General features: G+C 42.8%; 1 protein-coding gene across 1 annotated transcript in view; it reads left to right on the forward strand.

Moving 5' to 3' along the window:
- The first annotated feature begins 2476 nt into the window (after window positions 1-2476).
- RAB5A (RAB5A, member RAS oncogene family) overlaps window positions 2477-21575 on the forward strand; it is a 28503-nt gene continuing 9404 nt past the window's right edge. Inside the window, exon 1 of the mRNA XM_006883340.1 lies at window positions 2477-2741. Within this exon, the coding sequence (XP_006883402.1) occupies window positions 2579-2741 (163 nt within the window). The 5' untranslated portion in view covers window positions 2477-2578. The remainder of the gene's footprint in view (window positions 2742-21575) is intronic.

The raw sequence follows: 21575 nt of genomic DNA on the forward strand, positions 1-21575 counted from the left end.
CGGGGGACCCCGCCTCCGTCCTGAGTCCAGCCCCGGTCATCGCGGGGAAGAGGACGGGGGGCGTCCACGCGGGGCTCGGCGGGGCCCTGGACGGGGACACGGGACCGCCGACCACCCCGCAGGCGCTTCCCCCTTTTGTCTGGCTTAGAAGTGGGACCCTAGCGCCGGGCCGATTGCTTTTCTCACTTCCTAGAGGAGGAAACAGTCACTAAGTATCGAGCGGCTGGGAAACTTTGTTTCCAACCCATTGGGGGTGGGGGAATGACACCCTGTGCTCCCTGCGGGGCTGCGAGCAGAGGGTGTGGAGCTGGGCCTGGCGCTGAGCAGGTGCCCGGGAGACGCGAACCAAGGACCCCAGAAGGACTGTCAGTGGTCACTGCTGGTGCTTCTCAAAAGGATCGTGAGCCCGCCCAGGTCCACTCCTGGTGGAAACTTCCCAGCCAGCAGTGATTGTGCATAAAGTGATTTTAAACTCAGTGTCCCCCTGCCATCTGTGTGATGCTTTTGGGGTGCCATCGAGACGGGGGGAACCGACCTATAGCTGACCCTGCAGCGCGTTTTCAGGGGAGAAGATGGCCCACCCCTTCTCTGCCTAAATGTTGTTTGCCGTTTCCCGTCGGAGGCCTTTGCTATAATGCAGTCATCTTGACCCTTACAAGGCGAAAAGATAACTCCCATCAGATTCTTGGTTGATGTGCGCGCCCCCTCCCTCCGAGAATCTGGACGTTTCACTGATGTTTTTGCAAATACTGTGAACATTTTCAGTATGCCGCCCTTGATAACTAATTGTTGTTCTGTAGATTACATAAAGGGGAGTAATTAGGGAGTGTTTCAGTTGTTACTCTGTGTGATATTATTTGAAAGTGTGATGGGGCCTTTTTAGTCTGCATAATGGTATTGATATTTAATGATCTCATCATATAGCCACTTGAAATGAGGATTTCCTCTCTCCCTACTGTGTGTTGTCCATTGTCATCGATATTTCATTTTCACAACTCTGCAAGTTAGATTTGCAGAAATGGAGATACTGAAATTCAGGAATTGGTCTCGTGAGAGATAGTGACAAGTGGGATTTGACCTCCAGTCAAATATAATGTGTTTTGTGAAATAGGGATTCCCTCTTTCCTTGGAAAACATCCAAAAGTAGAGAGACCAGTACCGGGAACCACACTCAATTGTCTGATGGCCTTATTGTTTTATTTATACTCTGATTGGTGGGAAGCACCGCTCAGACATCAGGTCATTTCATCTGTATATATTTCTGTATGTGTTGATAAGGACTTATCTAGGTGTTTAATCAGGTGATTTCATTGTCTTCCTCTTCAGGCATAATTTAATATCTTGACTATAAAAAGTGATTCTCATACAAACGTGTATGGTATAGCAAATTCCCACAGAGGGTTGGCTAAGTTAAAAAGAATGGCACTTTGGGGGAGAATCATCTTAAAGTTTAATTTCTTTTATTAGAAAGCACTTAATCAAATTTTCATATATGACGGGCAGAAACTATTTTCCTTGGTTCTGATTAGGTTTTTTTTTTTTTAATGAAATGGTTTTTTCAGATTGATGCCTTTTGAGATTGAAAAGTCACGTTGTACTTGTGTGGTCGGCACATACACTAAAGTTGGGAGGGGCACAGTAGCATTATTAGACAGTGATTCCAGTAAATGAAAATTTGCCAGTCAGATTGTTTTTGTTTGTTTGTTTGTTTGTTTGTTTTCAAATGTGTTGCTAAATGGTTGATATTATAGAAAAGTGTTGGTCAGTATGTCACTAATCATTTACCACAAAGAGAACTACTGTTAATATTTCTATGTCTGATAGTCTTGGGAAGATAAGGGAGGAAGTTTAAGTCTTTTAGCCACAAACATTCAAATCTGTGTTACTCCAGAATGACTATTAATTAATAAGAAGTATACACTGCACCATTTGACAGTAGCTTTCAAATTTAGCATTTATTGAGCTCTTTTGGACTGCCAGGATCTGTCCAAAGATATTTCCATTTATTAATTATTTTAAAGCTATTTTAATCCCCCTACTTTGGCTCCAGGATCTGAACTCTGAGCCACCTCTGAATTTGAAGCTCAGCTTTCCTGCAGCTCTGTCACCCTGAATATGTGACCTCAGTCAAGGCACTTGGCCTTGCCTCATATATAAGGATTGTAATGGTAGCTAACTTTGTAAGATTGCTAAACATCTGTGTTAGTACTTATGGCAGTACTTGGCACAAAGTTGAACTTGTAATAAATGGTTGTGTTTTATAAAATGCCCTGAAAATTACAAAGTGGTTTAAAGTCAGAGCTCTTGCCAATGATTTCATTAAAGAGATAGTTAATTGATAGAACTAAATAACTTTTGAATGTCTAGAGAGCTTGTAAATGGCACAAAATAATACACTTTAGGTAAAATTTACTGAAATAATTAATATTAGGCTTACCTTGTTTCACCATTTCTTAAATTTATTTATTTGATGTTTGTTTCTTTACAGGTAACTACCTCCAGAGAGAGAAAAATCAACACTTTGCATCCTGGAAATTCACTTAAGAGTCTGAATTAGGGACTTCTTTCAAACCTGGACATGGCTAATCGTGGAGCAACAAGACCCAACGGGCCAAATACTGGAAATAAAATATGCCAGTTCAAACTAGTACTTCTGGGAGAGTCTGCTGTTGGCAAGTCAAGCCTAGTGCTCCGTTTTGTGAAGGGCCAATTTCATGAATTTCAAGAGAGTACTATTGGGGGTGAGATTTTTCTTTTTCCTGCTTTATCATCTATAACTGATAGATGTATTGGGGGGAGGGATGTATTTTACTGTTTCAACTGTGAAATGATGCATACCTGACTAGGTTACAGGGTGGAGAAGAGGTCTGTTGGGCAGGACTCGTGCTTTGCAACTTACCCTGGGTTTTGTTGAAGTGACATCTTTTGGGGTTTGTGCGTTGGCTTCCTGGTTACTCTCCAGCGCGATGGTGTTGATTCTAGAGCCCAGGGGTAAACACGATGAGTGTCGTCCTCAAGAATGAGGTTTGATTTCATCCCTGTTTCTTCGTACTAATTAGACATGTCTTTCAGTAACTACCTTCTTGTCCCATAATTACATTGACGTTTGATAGTAAGTTAGCCAGAAAACCCTAATTATAGGAATAACTGGGCTACTTATAAATTCATTGACACCGTTTTGTGAAGTTAAATTTATCTGATAAAATATCCCTCCCCTTTTTTTCACGTATTTAATAACGTTCATGGCATTTTAAAAAAATGAAGTAAGTGAGAAAGGTGCAGGAAGAGGGTTGAAAGATTCCGTCTCTTGATCGGAAACGTCTGTGTGCAGTGATTGTGCAGGACAAGTAGGAGAGGAGAGAGTATTGCTTTTCTGATGGGTGCAATCCCGAAATGACCCAAAGCTGAGCAAGTGCATAGCGATAGGGGAAGACACACAACCTTATTGGTGCCTCTGTATAACCGGGAGATGAAACTTTTTAATTCGATGATATCAGAGGTAGCAGGCAAATTTAGGATTTGCAGTATCTTGCAAGAATTTTGTGATTTTTTTTTTTTCAAAGTACCAGTGCTTTTGAAAAATAGAAATTTTGACATAAGTTGGACAAACACCCTCTAGTATGTAATAACTTCTCAAAATCTGACTTTCAGGTGTCTAATTTTATATTCTCTGGTACTTCTAAGCAAAATAAATTACAGGATTCTGCCGTCTCCTGACTTTTTTCTAAATGGATGAAGCATACTTCCTAAGTGGTGTTTCCACGTGAGTAGGCTCAGCCCAGTAGTGGTGATGGGTGTCTTCATCATTTGATTTGTTTATCATTTTACCATATTGTTCGTGTTTTACCTTTTAAAAGAGATCTGATGGACACCAAAAAACTCCTCATGGAACTTTTATTTGAATCATCTTGGTACTTCGAGAAATGTTACTGTTCTGTATATTATACTTCCTTTGTGGTTTCTTTGTTGATACATTTAGATATGTCTGGTTTAGTAATGAGCCCCCAGGAAACAAACTGGGCCAAATATAACTAGCCTCGTGGTAAGGAAGGATTTGACAGATTACTTGGTCTTTCTGTGAAACTGATGTAGAAAATGACAGTGACTATAACTGCTTGCTGGCCGCGGCTTGTCAGTGGCTGTCTCCCAAGGGGCGGGGTGTGTGTGTGTGTGTGTGTGTGTGTGTGTGTGTGTGTATTCTGCTTAAATACCCAGACCAGCTCCGTTTGAGACTTGTGTGTGATACACTTAATTTATGAACAGTTGTATGTCGATCTTACTTTCAGGACCCTAAGACTAGAACTTTTCTTTTTTTGCTTGTGGACAGTCTAAGCTTGTTTTTCCTTCATACTGTTTCAAGGATTACTTCTCCTTCTAGAACTTACTTTTATTTGTACTTCATAAATATGCATGTCTTCTGATTTCATTATGTGTAGCCATAATACCATTTAACACTATTTAGGTAGTCTACTTTCATTAGTAAATTTTCCATGACAGTTTTTGTTTATACAGATCACGTGCGCCTTTTAAAAAACTTTTACCAGTAACTTTGCCCCAAAGTCCTGGTGAGTGGTTATTGGGCATGTTTGTACTCTGCTGACCACGCCCATTGTGTAGGTGCCCTTGTGATTGCATCTGTGGCACTGTTCTTTTATGCTGCTTGCAAACAGTCTCAGGAATAGAGTAGATCTTAGCTACTCAAGGATTTCAACGTTTCCTGGATGCTTGATTTCCAGGGTCCATGACTAGGGCATTACTGTATTTTTTGGGCTAACACACACACAGAGATAACACGCTCACTCATGTACGTGCACATGGGAGGTGATGAGCAGGGAGTTGTGTGCTGTGCAGCGTTGTGCAATACACGTGCTGTGTGAGGAAAAATACAGTCATCATTTTGGGTTTGGTTGCTGTGTGGTAGAATTTCTTGAACAGCTGATCCTGGCTTCTTATTCTGTATTTCAACTATTTTTTTTTTCTTTCTCCTCATGAGTTCCTATATCTGGTAACATTAGTTAGGATTCTAAAGATCTAGCTTAAATGACAGAAAGAAGAATTGATGCCTTTGAGTTGTGGTGCTGGAGGAGTCTTGAACATACCACAGACCACCAGGAGATCAAATAGGGCTGTTTTGGAGAGGGTAAAATCAAGTTTCTCCCTGGAAGCTAGGATTTTGAAGCTCTGTGTCATATGTTTGGGCACATGGCCAGGAGGGACCAGTCCTTGGAGAAGGACGTAGTATTTGGAAGGACTGAGGGATGGCACAGGAGAGGAAGACCCCAGATGAGATGGACTGATACAGTAACTGGGGCTGTGGGGGTGGGTGTGTCGGAGTCAGTGAGCTATTGTCCATGGAGTTGCTGTGAGTCCTAGGAGACTCGATGGCAAATAACAGCAATGGCCAGGAATGAGCTCTGGTGGCTTACTGGCAAGAAGCTGCACTGCCGTCCTGAAGACATGCAGTTTGAGGCCACCAGCTGCTCCCCGGGAGAAGGGTGGCCAGTCTCTGCCCTGATTAACTGCCTCTGAAAACCTGCCAGAGGGTCAGCTGTGGGTTGGTTCCAGCTCCATGGTCCACGACAACCACTGGCCTAGTGGTAAGGGGTGGCATTGCCAACTCAGGCATGTGGCTTGAATTCACCAGCTCCTCCAGGAGGGAAAGGTGGATCGTCTCCTCACATGCCATTTACATCCTCTGAAAACCTTCAGCCATCTGTTGGTGCCTGCTCTGCAGGTCAGTTTAACAAGGTGATCTACCTGGCCAACTGACAAGAAGACATCCATATTCATTCCCATTCCAAAAAAGGGTAATTTGATAGAGTGTGCAAATAATCGAACAGTATCCCTAATACATAGTCTTTTTGGATCACTTTCAGCAGGATGTTGCTTGCATGGGATATTAGTAATAACATGGATGATTTCCACTCTGTCAGGTCACTTTTTTTTTTTTTTGAATGAGAATAAATATGGATCTCTTCCAGTCAGTTGACGTTGTAGTTGTCCCCAGATTTCTTGACATAACCTGGCGAGCATGCCCAGGGAAGCATCTGTTTGCAGAAATATGTCAGTTGGTATTCCATCAGTTCCTGAGACCTTGTTTTTTGTCAGTTTCTTCAGAGCACCCTGATCTTCCTCTTTCTTCACCATTGTCTCTTAATCATATGTTGTTTCATGAAATTCTTCTGTGTCAGCTAATTCTGTGTGGTACAGGGACTCTGTGTAGTCCTTCCATCTTTTTTTGATACTTCCCGGGTCATTCGACATTCTGCCCTCAGCATCCTTTGAGTATTGCAACTCAAGGCTTAAATTTGTTGTTTAGTTCCTTCAGCTTAAGAAATGCCAAGTGAGTCCATCAGAGATGCAGCCTCTTCGCATACTTGTTCAGTCTGTATGCAGAACAGATCGTTTAGGAGGCTGGGCTTTATGAAGAGGAATGTGGCTTATTAGAGGAAGACTCATCAACAGTTTGCATTATGCAGATGACGCAAACCTTGCTTGCTAAATCTGAGGAGGACATAAGGTGTTTGCTGCAGAAGGTCAAGTCCTTCCAGTCAATATGGATTGGAGCTCAACATCAAGAAAACAAAGAATCTCACCACTAGGCCAGTTGGCAGCTTCATGATAGACTCAAGAGACTGAGATTGTTAACAGATTCAACTTGCTTGGCCCCACATCAACACTGTTGGCACCAGCAGTCAGGAAATCAGAAAACGAATTACGTTGGGAAAGTCTGCTTTCAGGAACCTCTCTAGAGTACCAAAGGGTGACATGTCAGTTTAGAGTAAAATGTACTGTGGTCTTCACAGTTACTTGCTATGCATTAGAGAACTGGACAGTGACTAAGGATAATAGAAGATGGATCAATATCTTTGAATTGTGGTGCTATAGAACAGTGTTGAGCATACCATGGATTCTCGTCAAACAAGTCTGTCCAGGAGAGGGTGATACTAAAATGCTCCTTTGGGGCAAGTCTTTTAAGCTCTGTCTAACATACTCTGGGTGGAGATGTAGATGCTGGCCTGTCTGAGAGGGACCAGTCCTTGGAGAAGGACACTGTGCTTGGAAGATTGGTGAGACGGTGCAAGAGAGGAAGACCCATCTGTGATGGCTCTACTCAGTGACTGGATAAATGGGATTAGATCTGTTGGAGACCGTGAGATTGACACAGGAGAGAGCAGGGTTCAGAGCTAATGTACGCAAGGTAGACAGCACATAGCAACGTTATCACTGATATCACACACAAACAAAATCTTGCTGAAGATTATCCAGAAACACACAGCTTCAGAGAGTTGCCAGATATGCAGGCTGGGTCTGAAAGAGGCCTTAGTACTAGGGACATTGTTGCCAATGTCAAATGGATCTTGGCGGAAAGCAGAGAGTACCAAAAGAATGTCTTATCTGTGTTTCATTGATTACACAAAGGTATTTGACTGTGTAGATAACAAATTGTGTCTAACCTTGAAAATAGTGGGAATCCCAGAACACCTAGTTGTGCTCAGGCAAAAAGTATACTTGGACCAGGAGGCGTTTGTCACAACAGCAAGGAAACACTGCGTGGTTCAGAATCAGGAAGGGAATGTGTCAGGGATGCATCTCATCTCCATCATACCTTTTGAATCTGTTTGAGGGACAGATCTTTTGAGAGGCTGACCTTTATGTGGAGGAGAGTGGCATCAGAATTGGAGGGAGGATGATTCATCAACAACCAAGTTTCTTAACAGGCTCGGTGGCAAACTCTCACTCTCTATTGCGTTTCATAGATGCAAGGAAATAGGCACACCTATTACACGGAATAACTGCCCCCTGTCTTAGGGGCTTTGTCCATGGGGAGTTCCACTGCTAACTGAAAGGCCAAGCCTCTGGCTGCTCAGACCCACCAGCGACTCCTTTAAAGAAGGCTGGGCAGTCTCCTCCCTTGTGATTTACCGCCTCCAGAAACCTGCTGGAGAGTCCCCTCTGAGTAGATTCAGACTGTACAGCATTGAGTTTGGGTTTGTGACCCATTCTTTGGAAGGGAGGGCACTTAAGAGCTAAGCTAAATATAAATGAATAGTTGTGTGCCCTAGAGACAGAACCAGTTGTTCTCCAGCTGTTGGAGAAGGTGCAGCCAGAGTGCTCCTTGGAGGCAAAAATGATAAAGTTTTGTCTCACATATTTAGGACTTGTTGCTAGGAGAGGCTGTTCATTGAAGAACATCACGCTGGGAATGGTGGGGGGAAGGCGCTCAACCAGGTGGATTGACACAGTGACTGCAGCAGTGGGCTAGAGGGTGTCAGAGATGGGGAGGACAGGACAGGTTTCAGGTCTGTTGTTGACAGGGTTGCTGTGAGTTGTACTTGATTCTGCGGCACCTAACAACGTGTGTGTGTGTGTGTGCGCGCGCGTGCATGCACGCAGTCACGTGTTTGTCAGTGGCATTTTTAAGCAATCTGCAAATTTGCAAAACTATCCTATAAGACAGTTACCTAAAGGTGGTGTGTTATTTGTTCACGTGAAAGGAGGGGAAATTAATGTGGTGGTAGCACACAGCTGAGTGGATTATTTGCATAAATTTAACATAATCACAGAGTTCCTCAAGTTGCGAACCTACTTAAGTTTTTCTTAAACTTTGTAACTGTCTGGAATAAGTGTTACTGAATGGCGTTTTTGCTTTTCAAGATAATGGAGGTGGTGAAGGGTAGATGCCAGTCAGTAGAGGTATAACCTCCATTTCTGCAGTTGAAGATGACAATTAAAAAAAATCCCTGGAGGAGGTCATGTGATGCTCTCTGGCCAGCACTTTGCCATCAGGTTGATGGTAATGCATGGTGACCCCACATATTCAGAGTGGAATTGCTCTGAGATTTTTAAGGGCACACTTTGGAAGCAGCTTGCAAGGCTAACTCACCTCCTCCATGCCTCTGGATGGGTTTGAACCGCTAGTAGTTAAGCATTGTTTATGACACACAAGGACTCCTTCTCAAGGCGGGATGGGGGGAGGCAAACACCATCCTTAGATCCAAAGGTACATAGAAAATCTCTCAGTGCTTCTGTGTTAGAACCAAGCAGAGTTGACTGTCCAGCAGATTTTCTGAGGCTGTAAGTCACCACCTCCAGTTGATTGCGACTCCCTGCAGACCACGCTGCCAAAGCTCCCTGTGTATAAACTTGTTAGGTACCGTCAGGTCGAAACTCCAGTCCGATTCTCCAGTGGGTGCCCAGAGGCTGAAAGCCACCCAGGAGGAGAGTCCATCTTTTCCCACAGAGCAGCTGGTGGATTCCAGCCTATGGCTGGGCAACACTGCTCCTTACTACTGAGCTCCTAGACTCCCTATGTGATATATATATTTATAAAATAGCTTTGTTAAATCCCATACTTACCAGCTTTGACAGGCTCTTATTGTGAATAAGAGCTTTTAGTCATAATCTCAGGATTGGCATATTTTTAAGATCTGAGAATACCCTTTCTTTCTTTTCCCCAAATCTGTCCCCCACCCCTTCGAACAGAACTTCATTCTTTGCATAGAACCGTTGTTGTGTGTTATCAAGTCAGAACCAACTCATAACTGACCCTTCAAGATTTTCGGAGGCACTAACTCATACAGGAATGGGAGACCCTGGATGAGATGGATTGATACAGTAACTGGGGCGATGAGGGTTGGTGTGTCAGAATTAGTGAGCCTGGCTCAGGACAGGGCAGGGTTCAGAGCTGCTGTACATAGGATTGCTATGCATCGCAGGCGACTCAACCAGTAACATTGTATGACAGGTTTGGAAGCAGGAGCGGCATCCACTTCCGAAACCACATGCCTCCGGAAACTCTATGAACTTTGATAAATGTCGATAGTTACAGAGGGGCTTCAGGCCTTTTGTTCAGAGGGTCACCATGAGTCATGCTCGCCTTGAAGGCAGTCAGCAACAACTCGTACAGGAGCATCTTGTGGATACGAACCTCCAGTCTTTGGAATGACAATGCACCTCCTTACCTATAAGTCCTCAGAGCTTCTGCAAAAAATGAGGAGCTGGATATTCTTTCTTTTTTTAAGTTGGTGTGAAATCTATTTGTAGTATAACGTGAAATTATCCTTTACAGTTACTTCTATTTAATCTTTGGCAACTTATTCTTTAAAGATTCTGACTTATTTTAACATTCGTTAAGTAATTTGTACATTTTAAGCAGATGGAATTTGTGAGAAATACAGGGTCATTGTAAGATACTGTTCACTAGGCTCAACTCATGGATTCCCCCACCACAGTGGCATCTGACTTTTGGGATCCGCTGGGTTTTCATTGGCTGATTTATTTTTTTTAGCAGTGGGATTGCCAGGCTTATCTTCCTTGGTCTACGAATTCCACTGAAATTGGCCCAGCATCACAGCAACAGGCAAGTCAGAGGGGTAGTGGCTGAGTATGCTTGGATTGAACCTGTGGCCTGTGTGGAGGAAGAATGTGTCAGCACAGCTCCACTGCTGGTGCTCTGCTCTCAGATGCTCTGCCACTGAGCCGTACCCTCTACTACCAGTGTTCCGACGTGTTACATGGTAGGGGATTCATCTGCAGATGTCACAGTCCCATGAACCTTATCATAGCTATTTACAAAAACACTAATCCTGTAGAAGAGGAAACAAAGACAGAAAAAGCTTAAATAACCTAGTGTCCAACTGATTGACAGCTAGAGTCTAAGACCTCATTCTCCACTGCTGCTTCTGTTAAGTAGGTGAAGAAAATGCATGTTTGGGTTTGTTAAATAAGTATTGATCTTTCTTCCGGAGCTCTGGTGCCTTAGTGGTAACGAGTTGTGCTAGCAACCCAAAGGCACATGGTTTGAATTCACCAGCTCTTCCATGGGAGATGTGTTGTTCCCTGCCTCTTAAGAGCCACAGCAGTGTTAGCTGTGGGCCGGTTCCAACTTCACAGGGCACACCACCACCACCTATTTTAGAGACACCTCTGTTGTTAGGTGCCATACAAGCCCTAGAGACCCTGTGCATAACAGAGGTGGACTCTGTTCTGACGCCATCGTCCTGGTTTTGTGATAAGCTTGAGCCTGTTGAATGGTCGGGACAGACTTCGACTTTCACCGTTTTTTGTTAGCAACGAAGCACATCAACCATTTGTACCACTCAGTGGATCATTGGCAGAAATGGACCTCCTTGTTTTCTATGTCATTTATCAAGAAGATGAGGGGCTCCGATGTAAGTGAGCTCATCGCATGTCGGACTGCTATGGTCAGAAGTTCGAATCCAGTCTCCCGTAAAGATTTGCAATTCAGAAAACCCAGTAGAGGCTCCCTATGACCTGACACTGACTCAGGCATTTAGTTTGGTATTCTTGTCCAGAAAATAAAACAAAACTAGATTGTGAGCATGTTGACCAACTAGTTTAAAGTAATATTAAATTTAAAATACTATCTTTTTAAAAACCCTCTGCTTTCTCTTATTAAAAATAAAGCTTTTTTAAAAGTTAACAGTGCAGTATTAGATTAAAAAAAATCTGAATTGCCCATTTTCTAAGATCACTATAATCTTTTTATCCCTTTGCCGTTTTAGGCTATCTACATGCACAGTATTTTAGATTCTAATTACAGTCTTACTCTGTGAGTAAAAACATTAAAACTTTTAAAATGCTTTCTAGCATCCCATGTGCTCAGTCACTCAGTTCTCCCACAGGTAATGCCTTGACTTTGCTGTATAGTCACACAGTCACTATTGTTCTCAAGCCTATATAATCTTCTTACACAAGTTGAAACACCTCAGGCACTGCCTACTGGACGGCTCACCCCTCCCCGCCCCGCCCCCCCAGGTTCTCTATTCCCCACCCCCCCCAGGTTCACTACTTCTCTGCCTTTTCTTTATTGCTGAGAAACAGATGACCCTAAAACGTCGGGACTTAAAGCCATTTTCTTCCTCGTGGTTCAGAGCTGAGTAAGCTCATTGGCAAGCTGGCCCTGAGTAAGCTCATTGGCAAGCTGGCCCTCACTCTGAGTCTCGTGGTCCCACTTGGTGCTGGCCTTGGCACCATCTCCGTATAGCCGGCAGTTGAGATGGCTCATGATTGAGACCTCAGTTAAGGATTTTGGCCAGAACTTCTGTGTGTCACCTTGCCACGTGACCTTGACCGTCTTAGAGCAGAATGACTGGATTCAAGAGTAAGGGTCTCAGAGCACCAGCTGGGAAGCTCACGAGCCTCCAGCCCAGCTCGAGAAGCCACCTGCTGTGCTGTCAGGTGCCGTTGAAGCCATTCAGGCTCATAGTGACCCCACAGCAGAAGGAGAGCCCACCCTTTGCTGCGACATCCTCACAGTCTGCTGTGTCCTTTTCTAGGCAAGATTTCCTATTCCAGGGATGCCCCCCCCCCATGACATACCCAAAGTATGTAAAAATCACAGAGCATCAGTTCTGTTTCAATAAGCCTACACCGATTCAAAGGGAGAGAAAGTGCAGAAGATCAGGAGCATGTTTTAAGAAGAATGCAAGAGCAAATCTTGTTGCACCCAGTGGTGGAAAATGCAGTCTGTTATGTGATGTTTTCCCGTTATCCTTGAGGCTAACAGTTTTCCACTGAAAGGATCATATAAATGTATCTCATCAGCCCTCTGTTTTTGTATTTTTTAGTATTTGAGTTCTTTTTTGAGTATCTCAATCCTTAATTATTTCCAGGTTTATCTGTAATATAAAATCCTAAAAGTTGATTATTGTTGTGTACTGTCAAGCCAGAATCTAGCCATAACTGGCCAATCTTTCTCCAACCAAGTAGCTGGTGTATTTGAACCACATACCTTTGCATTGACAGCACAATTCCTTACCATGAAGCCACCAGTTAAAGTTGCGTTTGTAACTTGAATAAATTTTTCTAAAATTGCCTTCCCATTAGCAATGCAAAGTTATTACATAATCACTGTACCAACTTGGAGTACTATCAGACTTTGAGTATGAAATGTTATAAATCATACTTGTGCTTTATTGATTTTTCTATTTTTAATTTGCTTTTTTTTTAATGAGCAGAAGTCAGGCTTTTTTTTTGTCATGTTTCTGGAGTTTATTATTTCTTTTTTTCTGTAAACTGGTTATAACTTCATGTTTTTATATAGTTATGTGTGTACTAGAGTCACTTATGTACCAGAAGAAGAGTGTCTATTTGTTTTTTATTGACTATGCAAAGGCATTTGACTGTATACATATTCATTCTGAATGCTGAGCAAATCATTCAAGGAGCTGGACTTTATGACGAAGAATGTAGCCTCAAGACCCAAGGAAGGGTCATCAACAACCTGCATTATGTAGATGACACCACGTTGCTTTACTGAAAGTGAGGAGAAGTTAAAGCTGTTAGTGCAGAAAATCAAAGACTACCGCCTTCAATATGAATTACCCCTCAACATAAACAAAACAGAAACCTTTACCACTGGGTCAGTAGACAACATCCTGATAGATGGAGAAAAGAATAAAGTTGTGAATTAACATTGTACGTGGATCCACAATAAACAACCTTGATTCTAGCAGTCAAGAAATCAAAAGATAGATTGCATTGGGAAACCCTGCTACCAAGGACCTCTCCACATTGCCAAAGAGTGATGATGTTGGTTTCAAGACTAAGGTGCGCCAGATCCAAGCCTTAATCTTTGCATTTGAAAGTTGGACAGTGACTTAGGATGGCAGAAGAACTGATGCCGATGTCTCTGTGTTGTGGTGGTGGAGGAAAGTACTGAATGAATATCCCATGGATTGCCAAAAGAACAAACAGGTACGCTGGAGAAAGTACAAGCAGGGTGTTCTAAGAGGCAAGAATAGCGAAACTTTGTTTCCCATGCTTTGGGAATATTGGCAGAAAGGGCCAGTCTTTGGAAAGTTACCTCAGGCTTGGAAATTGAAGGGTCAGCAAAAGAGAGGATCATCAACAAGAAAAATTGACACAGTGTCCATAAAAGCAGGCTCAAGTGTATCAGAGGTGAGGAGGAGGATTGTATGGGACAGGGCAGGGTGCAGATCTGTTCACTATGAGTCATGGTTGACTTGATGGTACCTAATAACAACATGGTATATATGTTACTGTTGATACCATACCATTATATAGTACATAATATACTGTTAAGTTCTGTGCCCTCTAGGTAGATGCGTATTTCAGTAACAGCTGCCCCACCTGAGGTTTTGAAAGCATTCCTTTATCGGGGAGTTCTGGTGGCTGAGTCCTTGGGGAGCGGTGCTGCTGCCCTAGGATGGGGTTCCTCTGGTGGCAGGATTGTGCCAGCTTGTGCCAGCTGGTGCACAGGAGAAAGATGGGCAGCTCTCTGTGGGACTTACGGACTTGGGGGGGAACACTGGGGGTCGTCTGTGAGTCCATTCCAATTCCATGACGCCAAGTTTCTTATTAGGAATTTAAGGTCTTTCGTTTCTTATTAGGAATTTAATTTTTTTATTTTGTTAGGTGTTTAGTAAACCAACTAATAGATGTGTAATTTCTCAGCGATGTGTAACTGTCTTATATTCTAGTTACTGGTTTCATTTAGAATTAAGTGTCGTTAAGGTTTGTTGTCAAGATGGGAGGATTAAAAGAATTTTACTTTCCCACATCTTCTGCACCTCTAAACCCAGCAGCCTCCTGTCCCTGTGGGCTTAATCAGACCTGATGGCTAGTTTTAACAAAGCTCAGCAAACATGCTGAGTCTACTTTTCATCAGACCTACACGGCAAAGATCAGGTCTTAGAGCTTTGGGGTCTGTGTTCAAAGTCGATGTGGTTTTACTGATGAGGAAATAGAGGCTTGCTTGAGTAGTTAAGTAACTTGTCTAAGGTCACGTTAGTTGGTGGGAAAGGCAAGCCTTTTGTTTCCCAACTTTTTTTTTCTGTCTCTCCTTAGAAATGTTTCTCTTTAGATTTTTGACAAGAGTTGAAATAGCAATCGGTGACCCCTAAAATAGGTTCTTTGGAAGCAGGAGTGGCATTCACTTCCTAAACAGCATGCCTCCAGAAACACTATGAACTGTGATAGATGTCTATGGTTGTAGAAACGCTTTAGGCCTTTTGTTCCTAGGGTCGCTGTGAGTCATGCTCAACTTGAAGGCAATCAACAATGGCGTTTTTTAATTATTTTGGAAAAAAATACCTCTCAGTCCATCTTTTTAAAGTAATATTCTTTCTCACATAATCCCCCTTTTTTTCCTTCTTGTCTCCCTGCTGTCTTTTCTCTATGCCTTTTGCATGGTGTTAATTCCTTTGGCAACCGTTAGCCTTGGATCTGCTGTGAGGACAATACTGTCATTTAGATTCTACTTATTTTCTCCTTAAGTATTACGACTGGTGATGGTGGTGGTGTATACCTTCCAGTCAGAACTCACCCACAGCCGATCCTCCAGTGGGTTTTCAGAGGCAGTACATCACAAGGGAGGTAATTGCCCACCCCATGAAGCAGCCGATGGATTTGAACCCTGTGCCTTTGGGATGACAGCGCAGCTCCTTACTACTAGGTCTCCAGAACTCCCTAAGAACTTTATTTCTTTAATGAAGTAGGTGATTTTATAACTTTTTATTTTTATTATTTACTAAATATTTACAAGCCACCATTAATTTCTTGAGTATAAAATTCTTGGAGAATAAAAGTTTGTTCTCCAGTCTTCCTTCCTTACACATTCTTTGGAAATTCCTTGGGATTATTAGATTAACAAATGTCAGTATTTTGATAATTTGGGTTAGATTTTCCTGTGAAGGTGCTTTTGCTGATAACTGGAAAGGTTGACCATTTTCTGTATTATATTTTATAAATTGTCTCGACAACATACTCTTGAGACTTCGTACGCACTTACATATTTTAAAAAATTCAATCCTTTGTCAGCCTTTTAAAAAATTTTCCTCAGTAGGTACACCGTCATGTTTTGGTGTGTGACAGGGGTTTTGCAAACCTAAAGTTTCAAAGTTGTGTGTAATCAAACCTGAAAATCTTAGGTAGGTTTTTCAAAGTCAAGTGTAATAAAATAATTCATTCCTATCAGGTTTTACAGCCCAGTTGAGATTTATGATGGTGTTATTTCATTGATTTTTCTATTCCCCTACCCCTCTGTGCAGTCCTTCTAGATTTATTTTAAATGGATTTAAACTTTTCCTCTGAGTTGTTAACATTGATTTAATGCTGTCAGTTTGGATATTCTTTCCTTGAGCACTGTATTGCAGTATCTCCTTCTTGCTTGTCATTTTTTTATTAAAGTGAGTTGACCCCGGTGTCTGTGCCCCCTTACCTGTAGTTGTACTGAGGCTGGGATGCTGTGTGCTGCGGGCCTAGTCCAGGATGTGGTTCCAGGAGTGTCTCAGACAGGACAGCATCCACATCTCCACCTCGCTCCGCTCTTCTCTACTTGTCCCCCAGGCAGTATCTCCCTCTCCAAGTAGTAAAGCTGTTTCTTTGTGAACTCTGGGCCCAAAAACCAACCACTAGTGCTGGTGATGGAAATGAAGAGAAAATGAAGTCTGTGAAAGTGATGGTTCTTAGCCAGAAAACAGATTTTTTTGGATACGTTATAGTGGTTTTACAGATTCAGGAAAGTTTGTGTCTGGTTAATGTTGCTGGTTATCATACTGGTTGCAGTTACTGATGTCGTTCTTTTTTTCCTCCCCTAAATTTTAGTGCTTGTTCTACCACACAAATAATGGTGTATGTAGTGTTACTGAGTTATTAGAACAAAAGGAATTAGATGGTAGATTGTGTTCATTACCTAAGAACTGGAATTAAAGCATTTTGAAATAAACTCCACATATTACTTAATGTAGAGCCCCAAATTGTTCATCATGTGTGAATTAGGATTTGTATTAGTGCTGTGTATCGTAAAATGATCTAGTATAACAGTGCTTTAAGGTACTTGCAGCCTAGAAGGGGTGATAACAAAATGTGGAAAATTTATTAGATACAACACAAAGAATCACAGAAGTGCTGGGCTGGGCGCTATGAGGATCACATGCAGGAGAGGTTTCTAAGAAGAGTCGAATTTAGGAGTAAATTCATTGTTTATGTTCTTTGTTCCCGTCCCAGGATATTTTTACTTGTGTTAAGATAGTGGTAAGTAGTAAGGCTGTTGACTTGGTCTGTTCGAGGCATTTCAAATAAGGTATTAGCTGTTTACTTTCCCCTAATGTTTTTGATTTTTTGCTACTGTCTTGCCTCTTCCAAATGTCTCTTGCCAGTAATTTTTTACTTATTATTAGTAGCTATCTGAATTACAGTTCAGTAATGATGGACATCCTTGTTTTGTTTCTAAGATTACAGAGAGTGCTTTTGAAAAATTTTGCTGTTGAGCATAATTCTTATTTCAGATTTAAGGGTCAGACACTTAAATTCAAAATAATCCTGTACATGATTTTTCCTCTTTAGCCTCTTGGTTTAGTGGCTTTAAATCTCTGAAAGGATCTCTCCTTGATTGTTAACTGTTGTCCTTTTCATGTGCTGTTGGTATTTCTTTAGCCTGTATTCATTGGGCATTTTTTTTTCAAATGTTTACTTAGTTTAGTGGCCTTCTGTGATATTTTTATATTATTGTTTTCTTCTTATATATTATTGTTGTTTTCTTTTTGTGATAACTTCAGCTGGTTCAAATTTTATTTCCTTGGGGTAGTTTTGCTAATAGTAATTCCTCCGCTTCTTCCCAGGCATCTTTTCATCGTTTTGAGAGTGACATTGTCTTTTTACACACACACACACACACACACACACACACACACTCTCACTCACTCTCTCTCTCTCTCTCTCTCTCTCTCTATCCCTGACATCTGATGCCCAGGGAAGACAGGATGACCTAGAAGTCCCACTCCTTCCTTAAGATCATTCAGCTTCTGGATGATTATCTGAAATGCTTCATCATGGCTGCAGACAATGTGGGTGTGACATTGTGGACTCCAAGCACATACAGCAGTTCCACGTGTCCCTCCACAGGAAGGTTGTGGTGCTGATGGGCCAGAACACCATAATGTGCAAGGCCATTGGGGCCAGCTGGAGAACAACTCATCCCTGGAGAAGCTGCTGCCTCACATCTGGGGGACTGTGGGGTTTGTGTTCATCAACGAGGACCTCACTGAGCGCAGAGACATGCTGCAGACCAAAAAGGTGCCAGCTGCTGCCCTTGCTGATGCCTCGCTCCATGTGAGGTTACCTTGCTGCCCGGAATGCTGGTCTGGGCCACATGAATACCTCCTCCTTCCAGCCTTTGGACATCGCCACTTACATCTCCAGAGGCACCCCTGCAGTCCTGAGCGATGTGTAGCTGATTAAGACCGGAGCCAGGGTGGGAGCCACCTGAGGCCGTCCTGCTGAACACGGCAACATCTCACCCTTCTCCTTCCGAATGGCCACCCAGCAGGTGTTGACAGTGGCAGCTTCTACAGTCCCAGACGTCACAGGGGAAACTGCATGCTTGCTTCCTGGAGGGTGTCAGCAACGTTGCCAGCTGGTGTCTGCAGATTGGTTACCCAGCTGTGTGATCTCAGTGGGTGCAGGCAGGTCTGGGCTTTGTCCTTGGAGACTGAGGACACCTTCCCACTGGCTGAAAAGCCTCCTGGCTGAGCCCTCTGCATTTGTGCTCTATGGCGGCGTCGGCTGCTGCCACTGCTGCTCCTGCAGCCGCTGCCGCCACCCCAGCCCAAGTTGAAGTGAAGGACGAGTCGGAGTAGTTGATTGAGAACATGGGGTTTAGTTTGACTAACAACCAGAAAGCCACCAACTCAGCCTGCTTTGTGCAACAGAGAAATAAAGGCTTGTTCTCCTAAAAATGGAGCACATCATTTCTCCAAACGTAAGCAGTGCCATTGCGTTCATTTGGATTCCTCTGTGACCCTGGAGGACAGAGCAGAATTCGGACCTCTCTCTTAGCAGCTTGGCTAACCACTACACCGCCTCACCACCTCGGTCTTCCCCTAAGCAGTTACTTTGTTGCCATATAAATAAATATTAAACTTTAATGAGAATTTTAATCCAGGGGTTTTTTTTTACAAGTTTGCAACTGTCTCAAGAACAGGTTTGAGGCCTTGAACTTGAATGAGTGAAGACCAGATGAGTTGTGGGAAGATATCAAGGGTATCATCCAAGAAGAGTGCAAACGGTCATTGCAAAGACAGGAGGAAGAAAAGACCAAAATGGATGACAGAAGAAACTGAATATTGCACTGGAGCACAGAGAAGCTAAAGCCCAAGGAAGAATTCAAGATACTAAAGAGTTGAATAGAAGATTTCAAAAGGCAGCACGGGATGACAAAGTAAAATACTACAATGAAATGTACAAGGAGTTGGAGTCAGAAACACAAAAGGGTCAAACTCGCTCAGCATTTCTTAAGCTCAAGGAACTGAAGAACAAATTCAAACCTCGAGTTGCTATAATCGAGGATGCTTTAGGCAGAGTATTGAATGATCCAGGAAGTATCAAAAGAAGATGGAAAGAATATACTGAGTCATTATATCGAAAGGAATTGGCAGACACAAAAGAATTTAATGAAACAACATATGAGCAAGAGCCTATGGTGATGAAGGAAGAAGTTCAAGCTGTTTTGAAGGAAATAGCAAAAAATAAGGCCCCAGGAATAGATGGTATGCCAATTGACATATTTCAGCTAACAGATGTTGCCCTGGACATGCCCACCAAGTTGTGTCAAGAAATCTGGAGAACAACCACTTGGCCAACTGATTGGAAGAGATCTATATTTGTTCCCGTTCCAAAGAAAGGTGACCCAACAGAGTGTGGAAACTATAGAACATTATCGTTGATTTCACATGCAAGCAAGATTCTACTGAAGATTATCCAAAAATGACTGGAACAGTACATCAGCAGAGAACTGCCAGAAGTCCAGGCTGGGTTTACAAGGGGTCGTGGTACTAGGGATATTGTAGCTAATTTTAATTGGATCTTGGATGAAAGCAGGGAATACCAGAGGAATGTCTATCTGTGCTTCATTGATTATGCAAAAGCGTTTGACTGTGTGGATCATAACAAACTGTGGCTGACTCTGAGAAGAATGGGAATCCCAGAACACTTGATCATGCTAATTGGAAACCTATACTTGTACCAAGAGGCAGTCGTCAGAACAGAGCAAGGAAACACTGGATGGTTCAAAATTGGGAAGGGTGTATGCCAGGGATATGTCCTGTCTCCATACCTTTTCAACCTGTATGCAGAACAGATTATCCAAGAGGCTGAACTCTATGAGGAGAAATGTGGCATCAGGATTGGTCGAAGATCTATCAACAATCTGTGTTATGCTGATGACATAACCCTACTTGAAGAAACTGAGGAGGACTTGACGCACTTGGTGCAGAGGGTCAAGTTCTACAGCCTTCGGTATGGATTGAGGCTCAGTGTTAAGAAGACGAAGATTCTCACAACTGGACCAATTGGCAGCATCAGGATGGATGGTGAAGAGATTGAGATTGTTCACAGCTTTAGTCTGCTTGGCTCCACAATCAACACTCTTGGCATCAGCAGCCAGGAAATTAAAAAGATGTATTGCGATGAGAAAGTCGGCTGTTAGGGACCTCTCCAAAGTACTGAAGGGTAATGGTGTCTCTCTGGAGACTAAGGTGTGTCTGATATAGGCCATGGTCTTTGCAATCACTTGTTATGCATCAGAGAGTTGGACGATGATTAAGGAGGATAGAAGGAGAATTGAGGCCTTTGAGCTGTGGTGCTGGAGAAGAGTATTGAGGGTACCATGGACTGCTAGGAAAACAAACAGATTCGTCCTTGAGAGGGTAAAACCAGGCTGCTCCTTGGAGGCAAGGATTCTGGGGCTTCATCTGAAATACTTTGGTTATGTTGTAAGGAGAGATCGGTCCTTGGAGAAGGACATCATGCTTGGGAGCGTAGAGGGACAGTACAGAAGGGGAAGACGCTCTGTGAGGTGGATTGATTCAGTGGCTGGGGTAATCGGGATGGGTGTGTCAGAGACAATGAGATTGGCACAGGACAGAGCAGAGTTTAGGACTGTTGTACATAGGGTCACTAAGAGTCGCAAGCGACTCGAGGGCACATAACAACAACAGTACTGGTCACTACTCTCCTCTATTTCCTTTCATTGAGAAGTAGCTTTGTCTTAGAGATTTTATTTTAGGAGTTAATTCTACAGGAGACCCTTCCGTGGCAGTGAGGGCTGGTGCCAGTGGCGCTACCCGTTGTCTCTGAGTTGATCTTGACTCGGGTGGAACTGCGCTCTCAAGGGCGGGTGATGGCTGATGTGGGCAGGAGCAGCAGACCTTTCCTCTAAAGGGCCGCTGGGTAGGGAGACTTGGCTCCAGAGTCTAGTGAGCATTTGCACCTCGTGGGGACTCTTCAGGGCCTACCTTATCAACACATGGAGGGTTTTTATCTGCGTTTGGTATTGGAAAAGAAAGTTAAATTTCATTAGAATGTGTTTAAATTATGACTAGCCTTGTGATGATTCATAGAATCATTTTTAATTTTGTTTCTAAAATATATCTTCATGTGTAATTTTTACAAAATTGACATTGTAGCAGCTGGCACAAAATTGTTAATCACTCATGCAATATTATTCAAAATGGTTGACTCTGGAGAACATTATGCTGAGTGAAATATCCCAGTCACAAAAGGACAAATATTACATGATGCCACTGTTG

This window comes from Elephantulus edwardii, unplaced genomic scaffold (assembly GCF_000299155.1).
Source record: "Elephantulus edwardii isolate Elephantulus edwardi_28Jun2011 unplaced genomic scaffold, EleEdw1.0 scaffold00027, whole genome shotgun sequence".
Taxonomy (NCBI): domain Eukaryota; kingdom Metazoa; phylum Chordata; class Mammalia; order Macroscelidea; family Macroscelididae; genus Elephantulus; species Elephantulus edwardii.